This window comes from Cygnus atratus, chromosome 20, assembly GCF_013377495.2.
Source record: "Cygnus atratus isolate AKBS03 ecotype Queensland, Australia chromosome 20, CAtr_DNAZoo_HiC_assembly, whole genome shotgun sequence".
NCBI lineage: Eukaryota > Metazoa > Chordata > Aves > Anseriformes > Anatidae > Cygnus > Cygnus atratus.
In genome coordinates, this window is record NC_066381.1 from 6,402,734 (window position 1) to 6,414,162 (window position 11,429).

The following is an 11,429-nucleotide window of genomic DNA, read 5'->3' on the forward strand; positions in this document are numbered from 1 at the left end:
AAAAACAAATACACATAACCCTGACTGGGGTAATCCTGCTCTTCTAGGTGGTGCTGGGCTGTTGGGAAGAGTTCAGTGTGCGGGAATAAGTGCGGGAAAAGGAAAAGTGTGAGCGTGTGTGTGTGTTAAAACTTCCAATTCCTTGTTCCAGGAAAGCTTGAGGTACATGCACAGCAAATTGCAAGGCTCCTTCTTGCTTTGCCGCAACCAGCATCAGGAACAAGAGCAGCAAAGCCATGAGATCCATACCCTGCGTGCAAGTGCCCCACAGCCTGCCCTGTTTCACAGCAGGCACTTTCCTCACCCCGTGGGTTGCAAATGCCTGCAACCCTTCCCAGGTGCCAGCCTGCAGAAAGTGCACCCTTCCCTCGCCTCGGGGAGCTTTCGCAGGAACAGGAGAAACCTCAATCTTCCTCCATAGAAAGGAGAGGGAGCAAAAATCCCTGGAGAGGTAGTCTGGGCCAGTGTACGGTATATATTTTTACTCTGGAGCAAGGAGATACAGGATAGGAAGCCAGTGCTGAGCAGTGACACCCCTGGAGCAGGCTGGAATGCAGAGTCCCTTTTTCCCCGCTAAGCCTCTTCCCCTTAAGCTGTTTCATTTGCAGCCATTTATTAAAAACTTGTGTTAATAAGAGCTCATGCTGCTGGGTAAAGACCATTACACTGCGCTCTGCAGCAGGACTTTTCATTCCTAATAGATGCCAAATCTGGCCCATCTGAAAAAGCCTCATTATGTGGGAAGTGACCGTCACATAGCATCCTGGCACACAACTCGTGCTCTCCCACACACATTTATGGGGAATTAAAAAGGTCTGGGAACAAAACAACACTGGAAAAGTTCCAGTTGTCAGGAGAAGTCAGCAGCCGGTCCCCAAGCACAGTTCTGCTGCTCCACTGCTTCCATCCCAGAACCTGCAGCAGGCAGCATCTGACACACACAGCCTAAGCCTCTCCCTCCACTACCCACCTGGGACAATCTCCTTGGGGAGGACTCATGAGTGCAGGATTTGGCTTTTACTGGCCCTGGCCTTGAGGGTGAAGCCTTGGAGCCTCTCTAGCCTGGTGCTCCCATGGGAAGTGTCAGAGACAGCACAGGGCTGAGTGCAGCGTCCCTGGGGTGTTGGGATGCTGCAGGGTGCAGCTCCAAAAGGTTTATAAACACGCGATGGTGTTTGGATGTCCAGAAGAGCAGCAGGGAAGTGATGCACCCTACTCCCTTCTCATCTCAACAGTGCTTTGAGGAGCTGTGAGAGCCCTTGGGGCTTCTCTGAGCAGCTCTGGGTCATTTGACCACGTCATCCGAAGTGCCCCAGTGCCTGGTCTGTGAGCACCTTCTCTGCCCAGGATCCGCAGCCACAAGCCCAGAAGCTCTGTCAGTGCAGCCCCTCCAAGCGAGACACTGAAATAGCCATGCTCACTCTCCACAGCTCTCTGCTGTCCTCATCCACGGGCTCACGGCTGCTCATCCCCTGGGGCCTGCGGGGAAGGGGGCTATTTCTCCTTCTCCCGCTGCACGTCCCGACTGGACTTGAAGAAGTCACTACGCAGCAGGCGGTAGAAGAGGATGATGTTCATGGGCATCATGATTGCCATGCCCACCATGCCCACAGTGTACGTTGCCAGGGGCACATGCTGCCGGTTGAGGAGCAGCCAGCGTGTCATCCAGGCCAGCGTGGTGATGCGAAACACCACGTAGGTGCCCAGGTTGACGATGCTGTTGAGGCGGTAGCAGGTGGTGTGCACCAGGTCAGCCATGAGCAGGATCTGCCGCAGGTGGAGGAAGATGGAGTTGATCTCCACCAGTAAGGCCACGAAGGCAAAGCCCATGTATTGATGGAGCAGCACCGCGATACCAAAGCAGACAATCACCTGGGAGGAGAAAGAAGAGAGGCTGAGCCCGGGTGCTGGTTGCTCTCAGCTGCTGCAAGCCAGAGCCCTTCATGTTTGGGCACAGCATGAAGCAGAGCTGGAAACAGTTGTCATGCCAGAGCCGAACCGCTGGTCATCACTCCACTCATCTCTGCAGCTTTGCAGCCTCAGGCACGAGATAAGGTCTCTGCATCGCTGCATGAAACCTGAGTGTGTGTTGTTTTTTTCCCCAGAAAAAAAGAAGAAGGAAACAATTCTATAAACCCCAGGACGAAAGAGGAAACTGAACAGGCAGACCTAACCCTGCTTTTGTGGCCTGGGGAGCGCAGCTGGTGGTGGCATAGCAGGTCGTTCTGCACACAGCCGACAACATCGGCAGGGAGGAAGATGCCTAACCCAGGGCCACGGCTGCTGCTGGCTCAGGGATTCTCCCCAGGACAGGCACACTGCAAGAATTAAGTGGCTTTGGTACATGAGAGCCCTGTGGCCACCTCTCAGGGAGCTCTGGGATACCCCAGAGGGGCTGTGGGGGCTGAGTGGGTACAATCCTGCCCCACACCCTCCCTGCCATGACCGGCTCTGCCTGTCCGTGCCCTACCATGCTCAGACCTTTCTGCAGTTCATACCCTTAAAGCTGTTATTTGTATTGGCTCTCTAATAAGATTATCTGCTTGCTAAATCACTGTCTTGGCCTGAATTAGCTCTATTGTGCAGATGACCTTTTGACTCGTGAACAGTAGCCAGCAGAGCCGCAGGGCTGAAAATCGCTTTCTCCGGCACGGTCCCACTGCCACCCCTTCTGTCCCCCAGGCCCTGCAGAGCCCCGTGCCTCCTCTGCAGCCTGCTGGAAAATAGGCTCAGCTGCTCAGCTGCACGGTGCCATCCCCCTGTCCTGGAGCGTGTGCAGTGCTTGGGCACCCAGACAGCAGAGGCAAGTAAGGAGAAATCCACACTGGGTGTGGAGAGGAGCAGAGGGAGGCAGAGAGCACTGATGTGAGGCTCCTGCATCACGGCTGCCCGCAGCCACCCCAGCCCGATGGCCAGAGCTTTGACCCAAATGAGAGCACCCCGGGGAGGACCCAGGAGCAGGAGGTGGAAGGAGGAGATGTTTGGGGTGTGCGGCCCTTCCTGTGGCTGCTCAGGTGGCTGAGAGCCGGCAGGAGCTGAGATGCTCGCTGGTGCCAACGGGGACACCTGGGTCATGCCTGTCTGTGCCAGGGGTATGGATCAGCCCCGCCTGAACATTAAAGGTGAGGCTGTGGCTCGGACCACTCGGGTCCCACAAGCACCAGGGTCTGTCCCCACCTCGCCACCTCCCTCGTGATGAGCGGGGCACTCCTCAGACCCGCTGCCACCCAGCGCTGCGCCCCGGGGAGCAGCCGGCGGACTCACCACGGAGTGATGGAAGAGCAGCTCCCAGGACTGGTGAAGTTTCTGATTGCACAGCATGTCCACGAAGTCTTCCAGGAAATACCCTGGGGACAGAGAGGCTGTAAGCAAGGAAGGGGGGGCGCAATATGTGGGGGCCCCCCAGCGGGCTCAGTACCTGACTGGCCACGAGGGCAGCACTCGGCGCCTTACCCCTGTTTCCACCCCAGGATCGGATCCCACCCCACATCCTTGCAGCCCTTCACAGCTACAGGATTTGCTGCCACCGAAGCAACCCCGCGTTGGTGTTTTAGGTAGTTAAATCTCCTTGCTGAGCTGCGGCAATGCTGGGAAGCCTGTGAGCACTGACCACACAGCTAGTGACAGACCAACAAGGTGACAAGGAGGGGGACAGGCTACACGCAGCCACAGGACTCAAAACTTCTGGCCTCTGTGCTAGCGAGTTCAGCATAAGGCTGTAGGGGGATCTGCGCTGACCACATATTTGGGCACTTTTAGGATGCTCCAAGCCCTGGCTGTCCAACGAGGATGGTGGCGGGCAGCCTGGTGCCCAGTACCTCCCGGCTGCGGGTGCCGTGGGACAGAAAGGAGCCACTGTCTTTGCCAAGAATAAGACGATTGTCTGGGGTGCCTGAGACGTCGCTGCCCAGGACGTGGCACCGTCAGGCACCGACGGGCCCCTGGGGACCCCCGGGGACAAAGCAGGGGGCAGCCCACTCCCCCCAGCCTCACCTACAGACACGGCCACCAGGCTGTGCACCCCGGGCGGGTGCGTGCCCACCAGGTCCTCGTGCAGCCCAGGGTAGAGGTAGAACCTGCGGGGAGATGGGCTGCGAGTGCTGGGCAGTGCTTCTGCCCCCCTCGTTCCCTTCCAGCGTCCTCGGTGCCCACCTGGTGCTGCTCACCCCCCCGGCACCCTCCTGTTCCCCTTGTCCCCCCCGTGGCCACGCTGTCCTCCCACTCCCCCCCCTCCCCAGAGCTTCCCTGTCCCCTGCTACCCCAACATCCCCTTGTACCCCTCACTCCCTCCGTCCCTCAGCACCCCACATGCTCCACTCCCCCAAGCCCCCCCCCCAGCATCCCATCCACCCCCTCCCCAAGCCCCCCAGCATCCCCTAACACCCCAATCCCCCCTTCCACATACCCAAACCCCCTTGGTGCTTCCCTCCCTGCGCTTCAGCCTCAAGTTCCCATCGGGGTCCCTGGACAGCCCAGTTGTCCCGTGTCCCCCCAAACCCCTGGGTGCCCCCCCCCGATCCCCCTGGGTACCCCAGTGCCGCTCACCCCAGCAGCGCCCCGCCGCCGCTGAGCACGCTGTGTGCCAACGACGTCCAGATGTTTCGCCACTTCCAGCGGTTGCGCTGAGCCGAAGGAGGCGGCGGCACCAAGCGCTCCAAGCCCCGGTTCAACAGGCGGAAAGCGGCGAAGGAACCGGCCACCAGCAGCAACCCCGCACCGACAGCCATGGGCAACCCTCAGCTCCCCATGGGGCACCCACGGGAGCTCCACGACCGCTCCGCCTCGCCCCAACCAGCACCGCCCCGGGCACCGGCACCGCCCCGGCAGCACCGGGCACCGCCTCGCCCCGTGGCCCCGTTGTCTTGGGGCCAGCCCTGGGCATCGCCATTGCTCGGTTGGGAAAGGCAGAAGGGGGGGGGATGCAGCCAGCAGCGGTCCCGAGGGTGCTGGGGGGGCTGCGGGAGCCCCCCTCCCGTGCTGCTGTGGGTTTCCACTTCCATGGACGTGCAGGGGCTGTCCTTCCTCGCAGTGCATGACTCAGGAAGAGGGAGGAATGAGAAAGGAGGCCCCTGGGGTGTGTGTCAGCTGCCCGTGGCATCCGTTCATTGGAAACGGCTGCAGGCATTGCAGTGAAAGTGCGGGGCAGGGTGTCCCAACACTGTGGGGTGTCCCGACACCGTGGGGACACCTTCCTTGTCCCCCCCGAGGGCTCTTCTCCAGCTCAGTGGCACTGGGTGGCTGAACACCCCTCCTCTGTGGTGCTGCGGTTGGGGTGTTTTGCCCCAAAACATCCCCAGTGCCTGCTGCTGGTGAGGCTCTTGCACCATTGGGATGTGCTGGGGGCACAGCCCTCACCCTGGGTATGGATCCACAGGATCCCTGCAAGCACACACCAACAATTCTGGCTGCAGGTTAAATGAACAACAAGGTCCAAAACCATGCTGTGCCCACCATGCTCTTGTCCTCCACCCCCCTGTCCCGTGTCTGCTCCTGAGAGCAGCTCCCCAGTGTCTGGACACCCCAGCTCTGTGGGTCTGGGGGGACTCAGGGTCGTGTCCCCCCAATTTCTTCAGTTCCATCCTACCGCGGCGCTGCTTTTCCTGCTTGCCCGTCACTTGATCGCTCCCGTGTTGCTCTTTGATGTCTCCACCAGAAGCGCGGATGCTGCCCAGACCTCGCGTCGCTCCTGCAGACGGGATGAGTCACCGCGTACACACCGATTAATGTCAGAGGCTGCCTCCTCTTTGAGGTATTAATTTGGGATGAAATCTTCTTCTTTCTCTTCGCTTGAACAGGAACATGCGGAGCCTGAGCTCTCAGTCACTGCCCTCTCTGGGGTAATGCACGCTGAAACAGCAACAAGCGATACGCTGATGGGAGAGACGTTGCAGAGGGGAGAGATTAAATCAGAGCCAAAAGAGAGGGGTGAGATAGTCCCTGCTGATAGCAAAGCAGCTGCTCATGCTGCAGAGATTTGCCTAAAAGCCAGGAAAAGCAACCTAATTTCATAGCCATAAAGTGCTGGGGAGACATCGCCTGAAGTAATCCACAGCCCCGACTGCTGGGGGGATTATAAATAACCCCGTGTATTAGGACTGGAGGGATCAGGGCTAATCAATTACCGAGAGGGCCAAACGGAGACGATCCTGCTTGGCATAAGAGATGCAGAGGGAAGGGTGCGCAGCCTGTGCCCAGCCAGAGCCGGAGACGTGCCGGGCTGCCCAGGGCAGCGGGCAGGAAAATCGTTTGGTGCCTAATGGCACTATAAAATGGCAGAGAGACGATTCCTGATGAAAGTCATCTGCGGTGTCTTAGCCGCAGAAATCTTGACTGTCCCTTTCCGTGGCGACAGGAATACTTAAAATGCTTCTGGGCACTGGAGAGCTTTTACCGGCCACTTGCACTGGGGAGGAATTTAAGCCGTGATTAATTGAGCCTCTGGTTTGGCGGCTTAGATCCCGCTGCTGGAGCACCACCAGCAGCTGCACACTTTCTATCTTTTGGTTACTTTGGACCCAGATTTTACGCAACTATTCCAGGACTTGCCATCGGGCATGCTCTCCTAGAATCCTTCTTTTGGGCTTTTTCCCCTTTCCTTCCACCCCGTGCAGCGATGGTGCTAACCAGGGGATGGATTTAGGGATGGAGGGACGGTTTTAGGGGTTTTAGGGATGGAGGGGTGACAAACAGGTCCCCTGACACCAGCCCCAGCCCCCTTTCCCCTCCGTGCCCAGGCTGCAGGGCCAGGCTCGTCCCAGGGCAGGAGGGGAGCGCTCCGGCACCGCTGCCACAAGAGGTCCCCGCACGCTCGCTGAAGAGCCAGGCAGGGCGACCCGCTCGGAAAGGGCCTCTGCAGCCACACCTTATTTGGAGATATTGCCTTTTTCACCCCATTTTCGAGAAGTTTTCCAGCAGCTCCCAAAAGGCGGCGTTGGGTGCAGCCGGGCAGGGGCTCCCTCCGGGTGTCAGCAAGGATGTGCCCGGCCCATAACTCCATCATCCCATAACGTGGCATCCCATAACGCTGTGGGGACGCAGCTCATCCCCTAGCAGGGACTCCACAACAGCCGAAGTGTAAAGCAAGGGTGCGGCACTGTTTTTAATAGCCTGAATAACTTTTTTCTCTCTCTCACAATTCAGCGTTTCCCTGCAGCACATCTGGGACAGATAAAACCGTTTTCCCCAAAACAGCCCCGGCAGTTTGCTGATAATGGCCAACATGAACTCTGCCAGACGAACTGTGTCCTCTCCCAGATGCCGTTCCTGGATGGGGGTGCGGGTGCTTGCAGGTCACCCCACAAGGAGCTGTGCTTTGGCAGCTCCACCACCCCTTACCCAGCACCGTTCTGCTCCCAAACACCGCCTGGGGCTTGCTGCAGCCAGCAGATGTGGGAGCTTGTGGCACGCAAAGTCCTTCTGGCTCAAGTCCTGCTCCTGCTTTTGGGAAGTCTTGCTCCCTTCACCCACCTCTCTCCAGCCAGGGAGGCGGAAAGCCCATCTGCTCATCTAACGCCAGACCTGGCTCACACATCACATAGTCTGAGATCTCAAAGCCAATCAAGCAGCTTGACTTCCAAATTTTAATCAGTTGTCTTCTTCATCCCTCTCTAAAGTGCATCACGACTCTGCTAGGCCGTAGGAAGTCAGACGATACAGAGAAGCTCTGCTCTATATATCCGGGTTTTTATTCAGAAAGTCAGTGAACTCCTAGCTTATGAAAGGACCTACTGTGAGAAACATGCCGCACGTGGCAAAGCATGCCCAAGAGCTGCAGAGGTAGCTGTGGAGAGTGCTGAAATCAATGCAAACTCCAGCATCTGCCCCTTCCAGCTAGGAACACCTTCCTGGTTAACCACCGATCCCAGGACTTGGTCTTGGGTGGCAAGGAGCTCATCTGGCTTTGCACCACAACCCATCTACGCTCACCCTGCTCAAGCCCGAGGGGGGAAAACTCTCCCTGCCCTCCCCAGGCTCTGAGCAGCCCCGAATGCATCCTGCTGTCACCGATCCTTTCTGAGACCATCCCTTGAACAACGCAGAATCTCCTGGAAGCTCAGCTTCTTTCTTTCCTGATGGTGAACGGTGAGACACGGGGCCAGGTGTCTGCTGCCCACCCTATAACCCATTCCTCGCCACGGCCAGACATGAACGCTCAGGAAGAATATATGAAACAGCACATATATACTCTATAAACAGCATACATATACTCTATAAGCAAATTAATTCCCTCTAAATATTTCCTTTTCCATGCCTCCTTCCCCTGTGGGATAAACATGTTTTTTCTATCTGGTTTACCGTGCTCAAGCTTAAGTCATTTCTGACAGATATTGACGTGCTTGCTGGCTACATTATGAGGTATTTATGACCCCGTGCTTTCTGCAATTCAGACAGGTTCAGAATGAGCCTTGAAAGGTGGAAGTACGTCTCAGAGCCCTACACCCCTCTGTGCAGCATTGCTTGTTGCTGAGCCCACATGATTGCTCCTGCATTACGAATAGAAGTACTGGAGCTTCACAGCTCCTGCTGCTGCTGGCTCCGCAGCTGGGCACGGGGTAGGTTCCCTCCTGAATTCTCTCATTATTAATATCACAAACCAAGCTGTTCTGAGAGCAGTGTCCCATTAATCATTTTAGCTCTGCTGCTTTCTTCACTTTGCTTCCTCTTTCTGCGCCTGAGCATTCTTCAGCGACGCTGGGCTCTGTGCAATGCACTGCTAAAATCTACAGCTCTGCTAAGGCAGGGAGGGAACAACCTGAGCAAGCTGGGGGCAAGGACACATCTGCCCAGCCACAGCTGCATTACAGAAGGACAGAACGTGCTGCACTGGCTGAGGGTGGTATGGGCTTGAAAGCAGAGCCCCCCCATTACATTTTCACCTGGGCTTGAATATTCCAGAGTGCTGGCAACACTGGATAGACATAATAAAAGTGAGGATATCTAATAAAAAGTGAAGACAGCTTGCCAGGATTGTCCTAGGACTGCTGATGACCACTTGAGCTCTGCTCACGTTTCAGAGCACTGCATCATTTCTCTCTCTCCCTTTATTTCTACCTCCGATCCTGCTGCGTTTTACAAGCAAAGGTCTTCACCATGCTGAGCATCCGGCTCTGCATTACTTAGCAAAGGACCAAAAGATGCTTACAGAGCATCTTACTGAAAACCTGCCTCTGCTAGCATCCCATTCCCTGAATCCCTCGAGGGCCTATTGCATGTTCCCAGGTGTGAGCTGTCAGAGCGGCATGCAGCATCCTGCAGCAAACCCAAACCTCCCCCTTACACTCAGTGCCCTTCCTAACTTTCAGAACAGGGTGGGATCTCTTTGCCATCACCTTTGCCCTTATCAGAAGTGGGGATTTTGTTTTGCAGAAGTCCTTCCTGGAATGCTGGGCTGCATCCAACAGCTGGATCAGACGCTCAGCCCTGCAGTGCCAAAGCCACCCAAAGCACAGCAATGGTTCCCACCTGGCTCCCTCCGAAGCCTCACGCCACTGCTTGCCTTCGTACCTTCCACTTTGCTGGTGCACTGCAGCTTTCATCCCCGAGCAAATGCTTTCCAGCAATTTCTGCTGAGTCAGAGAATGCCTCCACGAGGGCTGCTGCTTCTCCACGTGGGAATGCGCTCCTAGGGAATAATTACAGAGAGTTTAAACAGGGACGTGCAGTAGCCAAATTGCTTCACACTCAGGCGCCTGGCCAGCAAGGCAAAACCCAAAGCTGCTTGTTAGCACTGTAAGAAAATACTCTGCACCTGCGCCCACTGTGGGCGTACACCACCCGTGGGCTAAGAGCACTGCTGGCATCACAGCGTCCCAGGGCTGAAACAAGTGCTTACAGCTTGCTTACAGCTCTGTGGGTCCGACAAAGTGAGCCACTCTGCAGGCAGCAGGGCGTACACTGACCGAGCATCCATGTCCATGTCCTCTTCTTGCAGCCATGCCCATGACAGGGTTTGGGAAAGTTTTCATTCCCCTCTGGTGCTGGATTTCAGAGCATGCTGCACGGCAGAAAGCTGCTTCCCAACGCTCCGCTTCTGCAAGAGGAATGATGGCAACATGCTGCTAGGGACTTGTCCCCCCTCTAAATTTCGAGACGTATTTAAAGGTTTTGAAACATCTTGACTGTGAAATAGAGATAAGAACTGGAGTAGACACAAACAGTGTAGGCGTCACTCCCATTTTTTGCAACTCCCACCCTCCTGCAAAAATAGCACAGTCAGCAGCATGCCACCCTGTGCAATCCACACGGACACGGCAGTGGTGGGACAGGGTGCCTGGACGTCTGCAGACCGAAATGTACTCATGCAGGAGCAGAGCAGGAACACAGGGCATTTGCAGAGATGCTGAACACTTCGTGCTCCCTTAAAATCAATGGGAGATAGAGAGGATCTGCCTTAAAACAAACACAGATTAATTAATTTTAAAAGTTGTAGAAATGTATAAGCAGTAGTATCCAAAGTGCGGCAAAAATACCATGCACTGAGCTAGAGCACTTCCCATCAAGAAAGAGCAGAGGTATTTCTGCATTGACTCAGTTTCTCTTTCTGAACTGCATCTCACATGACGCACCTCACCTCCAAACCACACCTACCCTATAATTCATAACTGCCCTTAATTCTTTTGCAAGCTGTTTGTAAATCTGAATTTAAAAAAATAAATAAATAAAAAGAAAACAAACAACGTTAATGAAGCACGGAGTGATTGCAGAAATCAGATAAACTGTGTCCCTGCTGCCGCCTGCCAACTGAGAATGTTGTGCAAGGCCGGGAGAGCATCGCCCAGCGTGGGCTGGGGGGAGCTGGGTTTGGGGAGAGTCTTACAGACGGGGAAGGGACTCACAGACGCTGGTGGCAGCTTTCAACAGGGGCAAACATTGAGTCCCTGCAGCAGCACCCTGTGAGTATCCGTTGAAGCCTTTCCTTGGGGTCGGGGCGGTAATGCGTGAATTTCCCAATGTCTTGGTGTCGGCGGTGAAATTCCTGCCATATATTGCGCACCTGCTATTCAAAATGTGCCCCACATTTCCCCTCCGTCTCCATTTTTTTCCTTTTTTTTCCCCTCCAAAATGGAGAGGAAAATCTCTAAACACGCAGCAGACTTTCTTCTAAGCTAAAGCAGGGGCAGGCTTCTTGATTACTAAAGCAGGGGCAGCGCTAAGAACCAAGTTTTTCAGCTCCTTTTTAGCCTGGGAGACACTCTGGACAGGGATTGTTGCCTTTTTTTTTTTTTTAATTTCTTCTCCAGTTAGCGCAAATACTGTCTGAGTACCAGCACTGAAGAGGTTTCAGAGGTACTGAGGCAATTCTGCAGACCCCAGGCCAGAGCATCTGCAGGCTGCATCAGCAGTGTCTTGCCCTGACTCAACTACCGTAAATGATTTTAAATAATTTTATTTGTTTATGACACAACTATTGTGAATCATGCTTGCTAGCT

At 55.4% G+C, this 11,429-nt stretch overlaps 1 protein-coding gene across 1 annotated transcript; it reads right to left on the reverse strand.

Annotated features, from left to right (window-relative positions):
• Positions 1-470: 470 nt before the first annotated feature.
• TLCD2 (TLC domain containing 2) lies at positions 471-5,673 on the reverse strand. The gene is made up of 4 exons (XM_035559095.2): positions 4,546-5,673; positions 3,994-4,076; positions 3,265-3,347; positions 471-1,872 (listed from the first exon to the last, which is right to left on the reverse strand). The coding sequence occupies exons 1-4, from the start codon at positions 4,725-4,727 to the stop codon at positions 1,495-1,497; spliced, it is 726 nt and encodes a 241-aa protein (XP_035414988.1). The 5' UTR covers positions 4,728-5,673; the 3' UTR covers positions 471-1,494.
• Between the last annotated feature and the right edge of the window lie 5,756 nt (positions 5,674-11,429).

Coding starts and splice junctions, on each gene's coding strand:
- TLCD2 (XM_035559095.2), bottom strand. CDS start 4,727: ATGGCTGTCGGTGCGGGGTTGCTGCTGGTGGCCGGTTCCTTCGCCGCT. Junction 4,077..4,545: donor GGCGGCGGGGCGCTGCTGGG/GTGAGCGGCACT, acceptor ATCTCCCCGCAG/GTTCTACCTCTACCCTGGGC. Junction 1,873..3,264: donor TGCTCTTCCATCACTCCGTG/GTGAGTCCGCCG, acceptor TTCTCCTCCCAG/GTGATTGTCTGCTTTGGTAT.